The following is a 17749-nucleotide window of genomic DNA, read 5'->3' as shown; positions in this document are numbered from 1 at the left end:
TGGCATAGCTGAACTTTCTGAATATATAAAACCGTGAAAAAATTGAAGGCTTTTTGACTTTCTTTCAATGTGCTGATTCTAGTATCAAAGGCTTTTTGGTCTAAGATGTTTTACTCAATCTAGACTTAGCCTAACAGAAGATAATTAAAAGTATCAACAGCCTTGAGTAAAGGTCACGATTTCTAACTACGGGAAACATCAAGATTTTAAAGCCTTCTTAGGTTTCTCTCAAACTCAAATGTTTAAAATACTCGGTCTTTATCATTCGCTTCCCTACTCCACCTAACGATTTAGTTAAGTGACTTAGTTTATATAATAAGCTCTGTAAAATAGTATGTCATTCCTATATAGTAGTGATGAGTAATACTGTGCCATAAATTTGGCAATATTGGAATATTCACTAGTTACATGCCGGGTGACAAAAACCGAACAGGGGCCTTGAAGCAATAAATAAGAATACTGCCATGGCTGGTGTGGCTCTGTGGATTGAGTGCTGGCCTACAAACCAAAGGGTCACCAGTTCGATTCCCGGTTGGGGCACATGTCCAGATTGCAGAAACCATACATTGGTGTTTCTCTCCCTGTCTTTCTCTCTCCCTTCCCCTCTCTCTAAAAGTAAATAAAATCTTTTAAAATATATGTATTGAAAATAGAGTTGAGCTATGATTAAATAGTGGAATGTGTTCAGCCTTACCTGGGCCTTAACCTTCTCATCTGAAAAATGAGAAGGTGCTGCTGTGCTGTCCACACAATGGAGTGCTATTTGGCCCTAACAGAAAGGAAGTGCATTCTGGAACATGGAGGAACCTTGAAAACCGACTAAGCCAGACACACATACTGTACAATTCCGTTCAAATGAAATGTCCAGAACAGGCAAATCCAGAGAAACAGAAAGTAGACTACTGGTTGCCAGGGACTGGGAAGAGAAGGAAACGGGGAGTGACAGGTCTGGTGTTTCCCTTTGGGCTGAGGAAGGTGTTCTGGGATTAGACAGCGGTGACACGTGCACAACTTGGTGAATATATTAGAAACTACTGAACTGTGCACATGTCAGTTGTATCGATGTAAGAAAAGCAGATCTCTAACCACCCTATAGAACTACATTCCTTTGTTGCTGTTCCCTTCAGAAGACACCAAGCATATACATCACTGTTAACTGTGGAAATTAAAGGGAGAAGGCACATGGCGACAACAAAACAGTAACCCATAAAATCCAAATTTTTGGTTTCCACAAACATACTGGGCTCCCACTCAACTTTTTATTTATCTTTTAAAGATTTTATTTATTTATTTTTAGACAACAGGGGAGGGAGGGAGAAAGAGGAGAGAATCATCAGTGTGTGGTTGCCTCTCCTGAGCCCCCTAATGGGGACCTGGCCTGCAACCCAGGCAAGCGCCCTGACTGGGGATGGAACCATAACCCTTTGGTTCAAAGCCCCCTGCTCAATCCACTGAGCCACACCAGTCAGGGCTCAACTTTTTATTGTTTAAACTAAGAGGCACTAATAAGTAACTAGAGCCCTGAGAACATTACCCTATATGTAAAACTACTTTTTATAAGGACTTCAGATAACTAAACTCCAGCTTGGGTAAAGCTCACCTCGCAGCTCATGCCAACCTGAGAGAAACCACAGTGCAGTTGAGACCCTCACTTCTCGGATCAATCGAGAGCACGCTGTCCACACATACACACTGACCTTAACAAGTCACCTGCCCTGCTTTCTTCACCTGCCACCAGTTCTCTCACTCCAGGTCTGAAGATGAAACTGCAGTGTACCGTATTCAGAATTTGAACTTAGGACATGAACTTAATTACAAACTGTTTAGCTTCTCTTTGGTAATAACTCCAAACCACAAGAAGAAGGAAGGTGGATAGTTTACCACAAAACATGTCTCAAGAAATAGACCATATTATGTTATTACCATCGAAGATTTCTAACCATCTTTGTACAGAGTACTCCGTACCAGAACTAATTCTAAAACAACAACAAACCCCAAACTGCGCAATCAGTAAGCAGCCACTTGCACAGGGGAAGAATGACTTTCACGCGCGGACTTCTGCGCAGATCAACTCCCCGAAGTCAGGGCCACCCCTGCCTGACTGGACGTTATCACTTCGCCAAGTAGAGCCGCATCACAAAACTTGCAGGGCATGGAAAGTAGGTGAGCAATGTAGTAAGATCAAGTGCAGAATATGTAAAAAGCTTGGTTTCTAGGTTACTACAGAACCAACGGGACCCTACAATGAGAAAAAGTAAATTTAATTCTATGTGGTTTATGTTACCTCTCTAATTTCGAGTGGTATCCTACATTCAGCAAACTCATAACCAACACCTCACCTCTCCTCCCCTCCCTCATTCCATTCCTATTAGAACAAAAACGTAGCTTGTAGTTTCAATATAATCAGTGGGCAACCATTCTGAACTACCAAAATGTACAGAAGGTATCTTTTGATGATCATCTAGTCCTTAAGTAGACAGGTTTCATTTGAACACGGAGCTCCTGCTAACCTCAAAGGCCTCAGAAAGGCAGAGCGGTGCCTGCCAGCACTTGTGATTGAGGATTTGGCAGCAGCTCTGACCCCCTCGGCTTCAGCCTGAATCACAGGTCCAGGGAGCAGCTTCAGTTATCTCAACTTGGGGCTTCCAGTAGATACGACCAGACCAGCTTCTCAGTCCAGCCGCTTCTATTTCATTCGTTCCTCTGAATTTTAAAAATACCTTAATACTCCAAGGTCCCGTTTGGAGACTCCATCCAACTTTCAGAATCATGAAATAGCGTTAAAGTAATCATGGGGGGAGGGCTCTACAACTTTAATGCTAAATTTAACGATCACAGGTACTTAGTTAACTAGCTAAGGCAGGATTAACCTCAATCTACTTACTGTCCCGGCAACTTAACTATAAAAAAATTACGACTAAAGATACGGACGTGAAAAAACCCAGCTTTTTGATAGTTATAAAAACCTCGAGTAAAAGATTTACACGTGCCTTAGATTTTTTTTCTGGCCTTGATTCAAGGCAGTATTCAGTAATAAAAAGACGTTTTCTAGAATTCTTTTCACGAAGAAAATAAGGAGGTAGCTTTCTACAAGTAGAAAGCACATGCAAAAACTTACTGTACTCGACTTTATTAATTACTGGTTTAACCAACCAACATATTTGCAAAGAGACAAACACCTAAGAAAACAACTCCCGAAAAGGTCAAAGGCTAAAAACTACTATCTACAAACACTCGCGGCTCCTCTCCACGACGCGCTGCAGGGAGCACAGGCAAGGCCTGGCTGCGGCGCGGAGCCCGCACGCGCCAGCTCTACGTGCCGCGCAAGTCCCGCCCCGCGAAGGCGAGCGCGGGCGGGGTTTGGCCTGCGCGGTGCGTGGGAGCAAAGGGGCGGGCGCCCCCGCCCCCTTCGGCAGGCGCCTCCCGGGAGCAGTGGATGGTCCGGGGAAGGGGGCGGGGGCGCCGTGAAGGTGAGCGACGCCCCCTAGAGGAAGGCGGGGGAAAAACGGCGGCGGAAGGCTCGGCCCAGCCCCAGCGCGAGGGCCGGACGCCCCACCAACGCCCTCCGCGCCCCTAGCCCTCGAGCCTCGCGGGGAGTCGGCCGGGCGGGGGCCGCGAACGACGAGCGGACAGGCCGTCCGTTGGCCCGAGGGCGCCCCGCCCCGCCCGCGCCGCGGGACCGCCCCGCCCGGGGAAACTACGCCATTGCGGCCTAGCGGGCGGCGCCGCTCCTCCGCCGCCATCTTTTCGGGCCGCAGCCGCGGCCGCCTGCCACCCCCGCCGCGGCCCGCCCGCCATCTTTTAGGGCCGCCATACTTGCCTTGCGAAGAAGATGGCGGCGCCCATCACACACATAAAACATGGCTTCCCTTCAAAACAAAAACATCCCGGGGGCCGGCGCGGGTCGGCGCGAGTCGAGGCTCACCTGAGGACCACATGGTGACTGAGAACTCGCCCTCCAGGGTCTTGATCTGAACCTGCTTCTGCTCCCACTTCTTGTTGCCCGCGTCCGCGCCGCCCGCCGCCCCGGCCCCGCCGCCGAGGTAGCCCTTCTTGCCGCTTTTCTTGCCGCCGCCCTTCTTTACGCGGCCGCCGCCCGACGACGACGAGCTGCCGCCGCCGCTCTTGCCGGCCGCCGCCACGGTGACCAGCGTCTGCTCGATGTAGTCGTCGTCGCCGCCGGCCGGAGCGGGCACCGGGATGAGGATCTGGTCCTCGAAGCCGTCCTCGGCGCGCAGCCCGTCGGAGTCGTCGCCGCCCACCACCTCCTCGCGCGTCTGCACCAAGATAACCTCCTGGTGGTGGTGCACCTGGGTCGGGTCGTCGGTGACGAGCGGCTGCAGCGCGATCATGGGAGGGTGGTGGTGGTGGTGGTGGTGATGGTGACCCGTGTGCCCGTGGCCGCCCCCGCCGCCGTGGTCACCGCCGCCGCCGTCCTCATCGTCGTCGTCCTCCTCCTCCTCCTCGCCCACTACCGTGGGTCTCGATGGTCTCCACCGGGATGGTCTCCACTTCGATTTCGTGCAGCTCCACGATTTCGGCCGGCATCTCAGAGCCGTCTGTGGCGATGTAGAGGGTGTCGCCCGAGGCCATGACTGAGGGCTCCACCGCCACGGCCGCGGCGGCCTCGGCTCCGGGGCTGCGGGCGAGGCGGCCGGCCGTGGGGAAGGAAGGCAGAGGGAGGAAGGCGGCGGGCAGGCGGGGGGAGAGGGGGCGGGGGGAAGGGGCGGGCGCGGCGGCGGCGGCGGCGGGCTTCCCCGCCTCCTCGCCTCGGTGCGCCCCGCGCTCGCTCGGCCGCTGCTCGCCCCGGCGCCCCGCCTCGCCGCGCCCCGGCTTCCCTCTCTAGCCGCGCCTCCTCCCGCCCTCCAGGCCGGCGCTCCCGCTTCCCCCTTTCTCCTGCGCCTCCGCCTCCTTCCACACAAATACCAACTCCTCACCCCGAGCCCAGATCTCGCTGCCGCCGCCGCCGCCGCCACACTCGGCTCAGGCTCGGCCTCGCGAGACTTCCGTGCTCGCCCGCTCCGCCCCACCTCGCTCCCACTCGCCCGCCTGCCCTTTCGCTCCTCCTTCTCTACCAATCGGTTTGCTGGTTCGCCGCTTCGGCCCCCGCCCACTCCCCCGGGCTCCTCCCAGGTAGGGGCAGGCGGGACGGTCCCGCACGCGCTGGCTGGCCCGCGGCGCGTGACGTCAGCGCGCTGCCGCTGCTGGTCGTGCTATTCCCGCCCTCCGCGGTGCAACAGCATCAAAACCCGTCGCCTCGGGCCGCACTCGGGATCTGGGCGTCGCCGGTGCAGCCACCGCCTCCGGAGCTGGTGAGCGGTCCGCGCGGCCCCCGGCACCCCGGGGGGAGGATGGGTTGACCGAGCGCGGGGATCGTGAGTGGGGGCGCGGGCGGGACGGCCCTGGCGCCCCAATAAAGTCTGTTCTGACGAGAAATGCCTGAGCCTTCTTTTTCGCGTGGGATGGCGTTTGCTCTTGGCTCCTGGCTCAAGCGGGCGATGGCGGCGGGGTGAGTGAGGAGGGCCCGGCGAACAATGGCGGGAGGGCAGCAGAAAATGTCCGCCGCCGGCCACGCTCCCGCCTCTCCCCGCTGGGCCCAGGGCTGAGCGCAGGGTGGCCGCGCGGGGACAGCGTGTGGAAGGGGCGCGCGGAGCCCCCGGGTCCACCGTTGGGAGGGTGTCCGTTATCCTTTTGTGACCCGCGGAAACCTGGGACGGAGCCGTTAGTGCCTACTTCCCGCTAGATCTTAGAACTCGGAGTCTCGGCCGCTCTCCGTGTAGCTCCTTTTGGTTTTCTACAATTTCCTTCTGAGCTTCCCCGTCTTGGTCCTCCAGCCAATCATGGTTTCTTTTGACTGCTGTCCTCACGTTTCTCACTTTCCTAGAGGCGCCTCATACCCACCAGGCTTTGCCTTCTTGTCGTTGAAAATTACCCAGTTTTCCCGGCCTGTTCTTTATACTAGCTACAGCCTAGATTTTTTTTCCCTCATGAATTAGCGGCAAGTTAAACTTTCCTGAATAGCTAGTTATATAGCAGCGAAGTGGTTTTACCTCTATTCTTTTGGCCGACCTGACGGTGGCTTAAAGCAACAGAAATAAAGATTGCCTGATTTTTTAAGGAAGTGATGAAAAACTGAGAACTTGGGAAGGTGTGTCTTTGTTGTACGCGTTTGGCCAACTTAACGCCCCTGTGAATTTGTTGAACTTCGGGCTTGTCCTCCATGTTTACTCTTGTCTTTTGGATAGCGCGCTTGCAGTTGAAGCCCCTGATTATGATGAACTGTAATAATTAATCAAAGAGCCCACTTATTAAACCAAGCGGATGTCTTTATGAGACCAAGTCAGAGAAATGTGTGCGTTTTGACTTCTCAAATGTTTGAGAAGTGACTTGATCTGTCTAATTTGGTCCCTACTTATTTGTAAATGGCATTGGACCTGATTTTTGAGAATATTAGATCATATTCTTTTTAAATCCGCGTTTTAATACCTGAGTAACTCCTTGGAGTGCTGCACCCACCCAGTTTGGCTAAGTCAAATCTGTTGAAATAAGTCATTTCTAGCTTCGTAGCTTATAAAATCCTTTGCATACATATCTCACATATGAAAACCAGTTGTGGTAGAATTGTTACATGGCTCAATTTCCCCAGTATAGTTAATTGATGGGAAAATGTCTTTGCAAGTCGTAGAGACTTCCCTATAGATACTAGAGGAAAGGGGATGTACCCAGTTAGGCAGCCTGGCTTCTGAGTCACAGGTCTGTAGCCTGCAAGATCAAGTGTGGAGAGAGCTGAAAAGGGTTTTTCAAACTGTCAGGAAGGGTGGCAGGTGTGAGAAAGCACCGAGATGCTCCAAATGCTCTCCTAGCACCTGCTCCTGAATGGCTTTTAAAACTTGCCCTGGAGTAGGTGACCTGCTGGACTGGCCTCCACTGTTCTGCGGTAAGAGGGATTTTCCCACTCTTCAGCGGTGGAGTGTTGGGTTGGCCAGAAAGTCTGTCGCATTTTTCTGTAAAATAAAAGCACCTTTTTCATTTCCACCAATAACTTTATTGATTTGGATGTTTTGAGTATGTTGGCTCTCTCCCGCTATTGGCTTCTGGTGGGTAGAGGCCAGGGGTGCTGCTAAACACCTTCCCATGCATGAGACAGCCCACGGCAAGGAATTATTTGCTCAAAATGTTAGTAGTACCAAGAAACTTTGCAAACCACTTTTGACCACTTTGATCAGTCACAGCACCTTCTCCACACAGTGCACAAGCCTTTTTTGTGTGTTTCAGTTGTTTTTATCTTTTTTGAAAAATAAAGCATAATATGCCAAAAATATTGTGTACTTTTTCCACCTTCAATATTAAAATGGCTAAAAAAAATTCACTAATTTTTGGTGTGTTTTTTAAAAATGCATGCTGATATGACAGTTGTCACAGTGCAATCTAACAAAATTGTTTCAAATGACGTGAAAGAACTAAGCGCTACCAGAGCCATCGTACGGGAAAACCCAAACTTTTTGTCCAAGCCAATAGCTTATGACTAGACAGGTAAAGACACTGCGGTATCAGCTCTAGCCTGCTTGTACTTGCTGCTAAAAGGGAGAATCAATTGAAAAGAACAAGTTAAATTGCAATTTCAGAGCCACGGGGCTCTTCGAACAGAATGAATTGGGCCAATGAGCGGTCCCTTGAATTTCTAGAGTCCTTTTGTTTGTTCAGCCAGACAAACGATTTAACATCTCTTAATCTGGCCTTTCTCTTACACCAGTGTTTGGGTGATTTTACCCTTCCCGCTTCCAAAGACCGTGGCTATCCTCAAAGCTTGTCCATGGGACGATTGTTTGCTTTTTGGTCCATCACAAGGTGAAGGGGAAAGCATGGACACAGTGGGTCTGTGTGATAGTGCCGACCTTCTCAGCTGACTCAAAAGCTCCAACTTCGTACAAAGCTTCCATTCTGCTGTGGAAATGCACGTCAGCAACTGCGGGAGAAAGAAGAATGTCTTAAGAATCCTCAAAGCTGTACAAAGTTTTCTAGACTCTCCGAGAAGCCAGAGCTCGCAAATGGCTGGGGGCATGTGGACTGGGAGCCACAACTCTCGGCGGCTCCTCACCTCATTTCTGCACGACTCCCCTCCTGAACCCTCCATTCAGTGCTCTGGCTGGCTTGTGAGAGCCTGTGGTTTAGGCAGGGACACTGTGCAGTAGGTGAAGGGCAGAGTGGGCGGGAGAATAAAGGATGTAGTTTTCAAATGACTGGTAGCTCTCTTCCCCTGCCTTTTTCAGGCAGTATCTCATTTAGTGATTACTGGGAGGCTAACTGAACTCTAATTCTACCAGTTCTATTTCTAGCAGATTGGGAAGGATTCAAGCAATGAACTCATGTTAAAGATTTTCCCTTCACAGACTAACTTAGCTGCCTAGTGAAATTGCCTTTTGGTTAGTTCTAAGGTCTAGTTCGTTTGAAGTTGCCTCAGGTGAGCCGCTGCTGCTCTGCATCAGTTACAGGATGGAGAACGATGGGGGGAGGGGGGAGACAGGAGCTGCTCCGGCCACTGCGCTCTGCAGCTAGAGCCAGCGCTTTGGGCCTTTGCTGGGCTGCAAAGCCTCTGTTCCACTTGGTGTCCATGCTGAGCCTCCAGTAAAATACTCAGAAAAATCAAGATGAAAATTCATGTTTCTGAATCTCATTGGGTTGCCCCCGGCTTGTACTACAGGTGTATTCGGTTTCCTTAATCATTTAAGCTACAGTTATTCTTCCTAGTTGTGGAATCTGTGAAGTATGAGCTTATTAAAGGGATAGCCCCCCAAAATCAATGCATATATCAGGTATGGAGCTAAATTATGGTGAAAAGACCTTACTGTATGTATCTTTTAAGCCCATCTTTTATTTAGTATTTTGCCTTTTACTTTTGGAAGGTCTTAGTCATGCCCTGGCTGGTGTGGCTCAGTGGATTGAGCGGTGGCCTGCAAACCAAAGGGTCACTGGTTTGATTCCCAGTCAGGGCACATGCTTGGGTTGCAGGCCAGGTCCCCAGTGGGGGGTGCACGAGAGGCCACCACACACTGATGTTTCTCTTCCTCTCTTTCTCCCTCCCTTCCCCTCTCTAATAAATAAATAAATTCTTAAAAAAAAAAAGGTGTCAAAGTCATTTCTTGAGGCTAAGTACTTTATTACAGTAAATGAATCTGGTTATTGCCCATAAATCTAAGGAAAGTTGAAATCTTTAACAATAGATGAAGAACCTCAAAAAGGGCTCCTGTCGTGAGTGGCACGTGGAGAACAGCTTGATGGGTCTACGTGTAGAGCTGACATCAAGAGATTTCGGAAGCATACTTTGGTATTTGGGCCGCTGGTGATCGTGGGTCCTGGCACCTGAAAAAAAAAAATAGATGAGCCTTGTTTTTCCCTCCTTTGCAGTTATTTTCAGAGGAGCTACATCAGCTAACTTGTTGTGGCAGTTGCTCCTGCCACTGCCCCTCGGACGAAAGCAGCACAGGCACTCCGGCAGGGGGGGCAGGGGGCTTGCGTAGCGAACTCCCCTTGGATCCGTGGTCACTCTCACAGCCAGTCTCATTTCACAGCATGCTTCTGTGGGGTGAGAGGCACGAACGTCGTCTTATTCGTGTGCTAGTGAGCGTGGGCTGGGTTAGTGCGGTAGCATGGGAAGGGCTTGCGTGGACTGGGGACTTACCTTGTCCTCTGAGGGAGTGGGCAGGATAGGGAATTTCTGTTCATTAAAAAGGCGGGAACTAGGGCATTAGGTGAGCCCCGCTGTTCTTCCCTGCTTGCAAGCACCTGCTCTGCGGCCCGGAGCACAGCTGAGGGCAGGACAAATGCCTGTCTTCATGGAGCCTGCAGCACGGAGGGGAGGTGGGCCGTGGACCTATGGCTCACAAACACCTGTGTCTGCCGGAAGGGAGCCCAGCCTGGTGGGAGAGAGGCCCCCTAGAGGGTTGAACTGGCGGCCCAGTGCCTGACCCAGGGCTTGGCTTTTTTATGTTAATTTCTCTTTGAAAGGGGAGTCCATAAAATCAGCTGATAAATTTGTAAATAGGTGAGACAAGCCCACAGCACTCAGTACAAAAAGGCTGTTTTTAGCCTTGGAAATAAATCATCAAATGGATCCACTGAAACTGCTGTTGAGGGTTTTAACTCCTTGTCCACTTGCCCCACCCCCACTTTCCACAAACCCAGTTCAACGTTCCCACCTGAAGGGGGGGGGGGGGGTTAGTCGTGGAGGTGGTTTTGGAGTTTCAGGCCTTGGAAGGTAGGGCAGCTGTGGGACTGACCGGTGGGAAGGACAGATTGGAGCCCTCGAAACTTTAAGTCCAGGTCCCGGTTGTGCCATTGATCACTCAGGTGACATCTGCAAAGTCCTGACACGGCTGACCTCTTCATTGTCAGCTCTCCTGAGGGCGGAGGGACTCCAGCGTTCAGGGGTCACGGGCATCAGCAGAAATGGTAGGCAAGATGCCTACTTGGGTGGGAAAAGCATTCCTGCTCCCAGGGCCAGTTCCGGCCCCTCCTCACTGTGCCCGCTCACTGCTGGGTGAGCTGGCCCTCTGCACCCAGGCACTTCGTGCTGTGAGCCTCATGCGCACAGACAGGCCCGGCACCCACGTGGCAGAGATTTGTCCTAGAGGGGAGGGGGATATAAAGGGACTGAAAGGTAATGTAAAAAAAATACAAGATTAAAAAAGATTTGTCATGGGCAATAGGTTTTTAATCTGAGTTAGGTGGGTTATTGTCTATTAAAAGTCAAGTAAATAGTCCTGGCTGGTATGGCTCGGGGAGGTTGGGCATCCCACAAACTGAAAGGTCTCAGGTTCAATGCCCGGTCAGGGCACATGTCGGGGTTGCAGGCCAGGTCCCCAGTTGGGGGCGTGTGGGGGACACCTGGTCAGTGTTTCTCTGGCACATTGATGTTTCTCTCCCTTGCTTTGTCCCTCCCTTCCTCTCTCAAATAAATAAGTGAATAAGTAAATGAACTTGCATTTGTGTTTCTGTGTCAGTCGGAACTCCGTTTCTCAACGGTGGAGCTCCTTTTGGGAGAGTGTCTAGCTCTGCAATCCAGTTGCTGGTGTCTTCCTGGTCTCTGTTCCCTTGCAACACAGGTGCTTTGGCTGGAGAGGGTGAACCCAAGACAACTTGCAGGGGCGTCCTCATGGTGGGGTCAGCAGCTGCCAGTCAGGGAAACGGCCGCCCTTCCTCACTGCACTCCAGCGAACCACAGCCTAGTCCAGAGCTGCACCCCCTGGCCTCCTCGGCACTCTTTAGGGCACAGTCCTCCCTTCCCTCAGGTCGCACCCCGTTGTATGTGCGGGTTTGGAAGGGTGGGGTGGGCGGAGGACTTGGTTGTGCTGTACGTTGCCACCCTGTGCTGCCGGAGTGGATGGGCGCCTCCTTGCATTGTTCTGCCTGCACGGCTTGGTGCTTGTGGCAGGAGTGCAGCCTGGCATCGCCGAGTGTCCGCTCCTGACTTGCGGTCGGCTCATCCAAAGGCAGCACTCACCCCGAGGCAGAGGCGGGTGGTGGCCAACGCCCTCCCGGCACTGCCCTCCCCACCCGCTCAGCCTCTCCTGCGGTCATGGAAGATGGGGCACTTCATCAGCAGTCTCCCTCCCGAGCCTAAGCCAGACTCGACTCTTGGTGGACGGGGGTCAGCACAGACCCTCTACGTGTCACCCTGTCGGCGCCGGTCACCTTCGTGTCCACCTCCGCAGCTGCCGTGTCCGTGTCGTGCCCACAAGCAGCACCACGTCCGGAACTCAAACTCCCGGTCTCCTCTGTCCGCGCTCACACCTGCTCTGCGGTTACCCCTGCACTGCAGCCTCAGACCTTTCTGGTCCCTCTTTCGTTCCCAGACTGGGACACCGGGGTTGCCGTGGTGTCTTCAGCTTCCCACTCCGCTCTTGTCTGACGAAATTTCACCCTTGAGCCAACCCACTTCTGTCTCTCTCCTGCAGTCTGCGATCTGCTGGAGGAAGCACCACTCGTGTAGCAGGTTCTGTGGTCCACAGCGTCAGTTGAGTACATGGTGTCACTTGACACACTTTTTACTTGTCCTGACTCAACCCCCTGCACCATTTTGCTCAGCAAATTCTCTGAATTACTTCCCTCAAAGTCCTTAAGAAATCCTCTTCCGTCCATCTCCCATACCCCTGCGGTGGCCCGATTCCCTGGCCTCCTACTTCACGAAAATTGAGGGGATCAGAACTTATTTCCTGCCCTGGCTGGTGTGGCTCAGTGGATTGAGCGCCAGCCTGCAAACCAAAGGGTCACAGGTTCAGTTCCCAATCAGGGCACATGCCTGGGTTTCAGGCCAGGTCCGCAGTAGGGGGTGTGCAAGAGGCAACCACACATTGATTTTTCCCTCTCTTTCTCCCCTCCTTCCCCTCTGTAAAAATAAATAAATTTAAATTTTTTAAAAAATAAAATCAATGTAATTTGCCATATTAACATACTAAGAAAACCCCATTTCCTCACACTCCAGCCGTCCCTTTGTGCTGTCCCCCTACACGCTGACACGCTGCCCGCACTTGAGGTGCCGCTCCTGGCTGAGCCGTGTCCTCTGCCGTACTCTTGCCCCATCTGTTCCTTGTGTCCCTGTTCCTTGTGTCCCTGCACTCGCCTGTCTTCCCCCAGGCACCTGCCGGTTTCCCTGGCTCCGAGCTCCTTTGAGTTAAGTCTCCTGGTCTTTAAACACAAGACTCTCATAACCCAGCCCCCCACCCCCTGGCCGTTGCCCTATCCCCTTTTAGCTGAGCCTCCTGAGAGGAGCCTGTGGGAAGAGTGCCTGCCTCGCGGCAGGTCCGGCACAGGGCACTGTGTCTGCGGCAGGCCTCCCGGCACTCCGCACCCGCCTGGTGTTGCGCCTACACAGGTGAAGGGCGCACCTCCTCTCACCGCTGGGCTGCTCTGCCTCTGCCCCTGGGACTCCCACCCGGCTGTCTCAGCCAGTCTCCTTTTCCTTCGCCTCACCCCTTCTGACTTGTGCCCCTCTTGCTGCTCTGCTGCATCACCTGATCCACTCTTGTGGCTTAACGGCCACCTCTGTGCTGGCCAACCTGAGCTTCTGTCTGTGTCAGGGCTCTCCCCAGAGCTCTAAACCTGCGCCCTGTGGGGGCCTCACGGGCAGCTCACTCCTGGGTCCCCTGACCGGCCCTCCTCGCCCTTCCCTCTCCCTCTGCCGCAGGTGTCTCCTCTCATCCCCTCAACCCCACGGGGCAGTGAATCCCCATGCATTTGCCTCCTAAACGGTTTTCAAGCCGACTGGGCCGCATCGCTGCTGCGCCAGCTCACACCTAACGCTCCGCTGGCCAGCCGCCCCGCCTGCCCCAGTCTTCCCTCCCCGAAGCCCTCCTGAGTTTTTCTGGCATGCAAACGAGACCCTATCGCTCCGGGGGCCTCAGGGTAGGCCGGCCCTCCACAGGGCGCTCGGCAGCCTCCTGGCTTCGCCTTCTGCCCTGCTCCCTCCAGACGTGTTCGCGTGCACCACGGCGTCCATACCTTTGTTTCCAGACGGTTCTCTCCGCTGCCCAGGGTGTCCTTCCCCACCTCCTCTGCTCGACTCCTCTTCTGAAACAGCTCGACGACACCTCCTTGAGTGGGCAATTCCACAGCGTTCTGCCCCGACTGCAGTCGTCCCGACGTTCCAACAACAGGGCTTGTTAACCTGTCTGCCTTCCCAGGAAAGCACACCCTCTCCGAGGACGGGGGCCGGCGGGGGCCGAATCTCGCCTGCCTCCCGTTCCCGGAGGGCTGCAGGGCTGGCCCAGCGGGAGCAGTCAGTGGAAACACGTGGAGAGGCGACTGCCTGTGTCCTCCACTGCCCCCACTGCTTGTAGAGTCCAGCCCAGGCCCATAGCTGGGCGGTAAGGAGATGTGGCAAAGCGGAAAAGGCAGGGGTTGTGACACCAGGCAGACCTGGTTTTGAATATTTGTCTCACCATTTACTAGCTAAGTGATCTCACACGCGCTTCTAAACCTGCCTGGGCCACTTGCTTTATCTGTGCAGTAGGACTCTTACTGTGTAAGATCGTTGTAAAGTGTGAGTGAAATAAAACACACAAACCTCCTGGCCTGTAGTAGGTGCTAAATAAACGTCCTCATCTGTCACTGTTTTCCTCTCCCTCCTGCTCTGTGCTGACGTCTGGCCTCAAAGGTTGTTGGTGGCTGTGCCCCTTCATCTTCGTGCCTTGGCCCACACTCCCTGAACTCATTAAGGAAGCCTTCCTCATACCGCTCAGAGCCCCCTCCCCCCCATAAAGAACCGCTCCTGGTCTCCCGTGTCCCCCACAGCAGGTAACAGCCCTTACTGCTTAGTCAGCTGTCTTTTCATTACTCTCGGATAGTTCCTAAGTAGGAAGCTTCTGGAAGGCAGGCGGTTTCTTCCTCCTCTTTGCGGCTCTCCGTGCTCCAGTGCACCCAGAGCAGGAACACGCTTGCCGTTGGGTAAATGCTGGTGTGCTGTGACGGCGGCAAGGGGAGGGCAGCAGAGTGCTTCTCCGGGCTGAACGCTGGACAGGGGCTGAGCTTATTTGTCCTTCGAGTTTCCTTTCTGTTATTTTTTTTCAAGAGAGAGAGAAACACAGATTTGTTGTTCCACTTTTCTATACGTTAACCCTGGCGCACCGGGCCGACGCTCTAACCAACTGAGCCGCGTGAGTTAGGGCCCCATCCTTGGCGTTTTCTGAGTGATAGGACTTGGCAAGCAAATCAACGAATTGTCTGGAAATTAGTTCTAGAAAAAGTCATCAATCTTGGAATTAGTTTATAATGTGAAGAAAATAAAGAATTTTGCTTGCCCGAGACTATGGGCAAGTGATGTGTATGTCTAACTATTTCTCAGAAGCACATTCAAAAAGGAAACCCTTTAAGCAGGCTCACTCTGGAAAGATAATCTCATTTTGACCTGCCCAGCTGAAGCTGAGAGCGAGTGCGTTACAAGGAGAAGCCTGTACCACGGCTGACACAACAGAGAGTGTGCGTGTAAAGTGACCCTCTCCCGTCGAAACAAATGCCCGCTGTAATCCAGCGGGTAGCAGGGAATGAGCGAACAAATAGCATCTATTTTACAATCAGAAAAGCTGGTGGTGATTAAGAAAAGTTGTGGAAGCCAAATCATCTATTTTGAATTTGTGCTTTTTTTTCCTGTTGTTTCTCATTTTGTGTCAGATCTTTTGGGCACTTTAGCCCACGGCAGCATTTCCCTACCGGAAGGAAAAATTACAGTTGAGAGCTCTCTCCTCATTTGAAATCTCCTTGTAATGAAGTGGTTAACCACCATCTTCGACTGTCGACTGCTCTGCTTACTTCCTGCTTCCTTCTCTCATAGTTCAGGAGTGAGCTGTTTAAGCGTTCGGCCCCTGGATGTTCCCGTCCAGTACACGTGGGCCTTTCACATCTCTGAAATGTCCCTGGAATCAGTCACTGTGTCCCCATGGCCCGGGGCATTTATTTCTTCATTGTTGAGTTACATACCGGAGGAGCAGGTCCGCCTCGGGCCAGCAGGTGGTATGTGGGCTCTTCATGCAGGAAAGATCTCGCAACACGAGTCCAGGTGGTTTTGCGAGTATGTTTATTAAAGCTGCAGACGGGGAAACAAAGGAAGGGTTTAAGGTGGAAGAAGCAACAGGAGAGAGCCCAGGTGGGGCTGCTTGGCTCTGTAAGAAATAAAAGAAGGGAGCTCCCTGGCAGGTCAGAGAAAAGGGGGGTCTTGGAGACAGGTTTGGGGAGTAAGCCCGGGATGAGCCGCCGCTGCCCACTGCTCCCCAGGTTGCAACTCTCGTGGGGACCCTTAGAGTTCAGGAGAAGACAACGCAGAGACACAAGGTGTGGGCTGCTGTGGCAAGAACCCAGAGGGAGGTCTCCAAGGGTTTCACGGAACACTCATCAGCTTCCCAGGTGTGTCCTTCGGTGTGCTGATTGATTAAATGTGTGTACAGTGGGGCCTGGAGTTATTTTCTGGTTGGTTTCATTTTTCGAGAATGTCAATGAATCCCTGACCGTGTAGCTCAATTGGGCGTCATTCTGCAAAGTGGAGGGTCACCAGTTCGAATCCTAGTCAGGACACATGCATAGGCTACAGGTTTGGTCCCCAGTGAGGGTGCTTATGAGAGGCAACCGATCATGGATGTTTCCCTCTTTCTCCCTACCCCTCTCTTTAAGAAAAAGTCATTGAAGAGGGCCTGGGGTGGCTGGAGTATATAAACCCTTTGCTCCTAAGTGCCCTTGGTTCGGAAAGATGAAGCCTAGTGACCCCTTAGCTGGATGTAAATCGCTCCGGTTGTTTGGTCTTGTTTAAGTAATTGGGTTGGCCAAAAAGTCCGTTTAGTTTTTTCCATAAAGTGAGACAGTTTCACCAATAACTTTATAGATTTGGGTATTTGGAGTGTGTCAGCCATCTCTCACGTGGCAGAACGTCGGTCTTTCTCAGTTAATGTCTCGATTTGATCGCCATCAACCTCGACTGCTCTACCCGACCCCGGAGCATCGTCCAGCGAGGAATCTCCAGCACGAAACTTCACAAACCACGTTGGACACGTTCGATCAGTCACAGCACCTCCTCCACACACTGCACACGTCTTTTCTTGCATTTCAGTTGCATTTTTACCTTTCTTGAAATAATAAAGTACAGTATGCTAAAAATGTTGCATATTTTCTCCCATCTTCAATATGGTTACACATTAAAATGGTTACACAAAAATTCACCAATTTTGATTAATTTTTTAAAAGATTTTATTTATTTTTAGACGGAAGGGAGAGAATCATCAATGTGTGGTTGCCTCTCATGCACCCCCTACTACAGACCTGGCCTGCAACCCAGGCATGTGCCCTAGACTGGGAACTGAACCGGTGACCCTTCGGTTGAGGCCAGCGCTCAATCCACTGAGCCACACCAGCTAGGGTGGAATTTCCCCTAGCTTCTTACTGTCCTGCCTCAGTTGTACGGGGCTCATCGGTCTGTCCTCCCAGTGAGCTACTCAAAATACAGCCAGCAATGAATTCACCTCACCTGAGAGCAAGTGCCCCGGGCAGCCACCCTGATTAGTCCCCAGAGTGCAGCGAGGAACAAGCCGACCGGGTGCCACTCTTCAGGAAACCGCTCGTTCCTGGGGGAGGAGGTGGGGTTACAGTTCTTTCACTCGTGGGGAGTCACAGCATTTGAGTCATGAGAGACTCTAGAACTGACTCAGTCCAACCACGCGAGACACCCAGGTGAGGTGTTGGGGCAGGCTGAACTGCAGGTGTCCTTTTCTGTTCTCATCCTGGTGGCCTCCTGGCGTCCGTGCCCAGTCACGGGCTGTCCCAAGTCAGCCCTCCAGCCCTGGTCTCTTCTCAAAAGCTCCATCAGCCCGACTCCTCCCCTGCTTGATGTCTCTTTTCTACCACGACCCAAAGGTACCCATCCCTCCGCGCCTCCGAGCTCTGGCTGCTGGGTCCTCCACCTGCCGCTGCCTCAAATGCCACCTCCTAGCATTCCATCCCTCTGACATCTGCTACCCTCCCACCTGCGGATTTCTGTAACCCGGGCCTCAGGCTTTGAGTGTGGCCCTCAGTATCTTGAAAGCTCCCTCTCCTCCTCCTCCCGCCCTCTCTGTGTGCACTGGGTCTGGCGAAGTCAGGCCCGCTTGGGTGTGGTTGGTAGGGTACTAATATGGGTGTCATAAATTCTGATTCTAATCTGAACATTTCGCCTAAAGTGTCATAGGGTGTGTGGAATTACAGAATTACATGCTTAAGATTTTGTAATAAAGAG

At 52.5% G+C, this 17749-nt stretch overlaps 1 protein-coding gene and 1 non-coding gene across 2 annotated transcripts in view; one reads left to right on the top strand and one right to left on the bottom strand.

Moving 5' to 3' along the window:
• The window catches only part of YY1 (YY1 transcription factor), a 33722-nt gene extending 29000 nt beyond the window's left edge, over nt 1-4722 (bottom strand). Inside the window, 2 exon segments of the mRNA XM_024567460.4 lie at nt 3926-4478; nt 4480-4722. Of these exon segments, the coding sequence (XP_024423228.1) occupies nt 3926-4478; nt 4480-4593 (667 nt within the window). The 5' untranslated portion in view covers nt 4594-4722.
• Nucleotides 4723-9233: 4511 nt separating this feature from the next.
• LOC112312112 (U11 spliceosomal RNA) lies at nt 9234-9364 on the top strand. The gene has a single exon (XR_002975556.1). It is a non-coding gene; the product is annotated as a U11 spliceosomal RNA (small nuclear RNA).
• The last annotated feature ends 8385 nt before the right edge of the window (nt 9365-17749 follow it).

Source organism: Desmodus rotundus, chromosome 7 (assembly GCF_022682495.2).
Source record: "Desmodus rotundus isolate HL8 chromosome 7, HLdesRot8A.1, whole genome shotgun sequence".
Lineage (NCBI taxonomy): Eukaryota > Metazoa > Chordata > Mammalia > Chiroptera > Phyllostomidae > Desmodus > Desmodus rotundus.
Note: the sequence above shows the minus strand (reverse complement) of the source record. Positions and strands in the feature narration are given on the sequence as shown.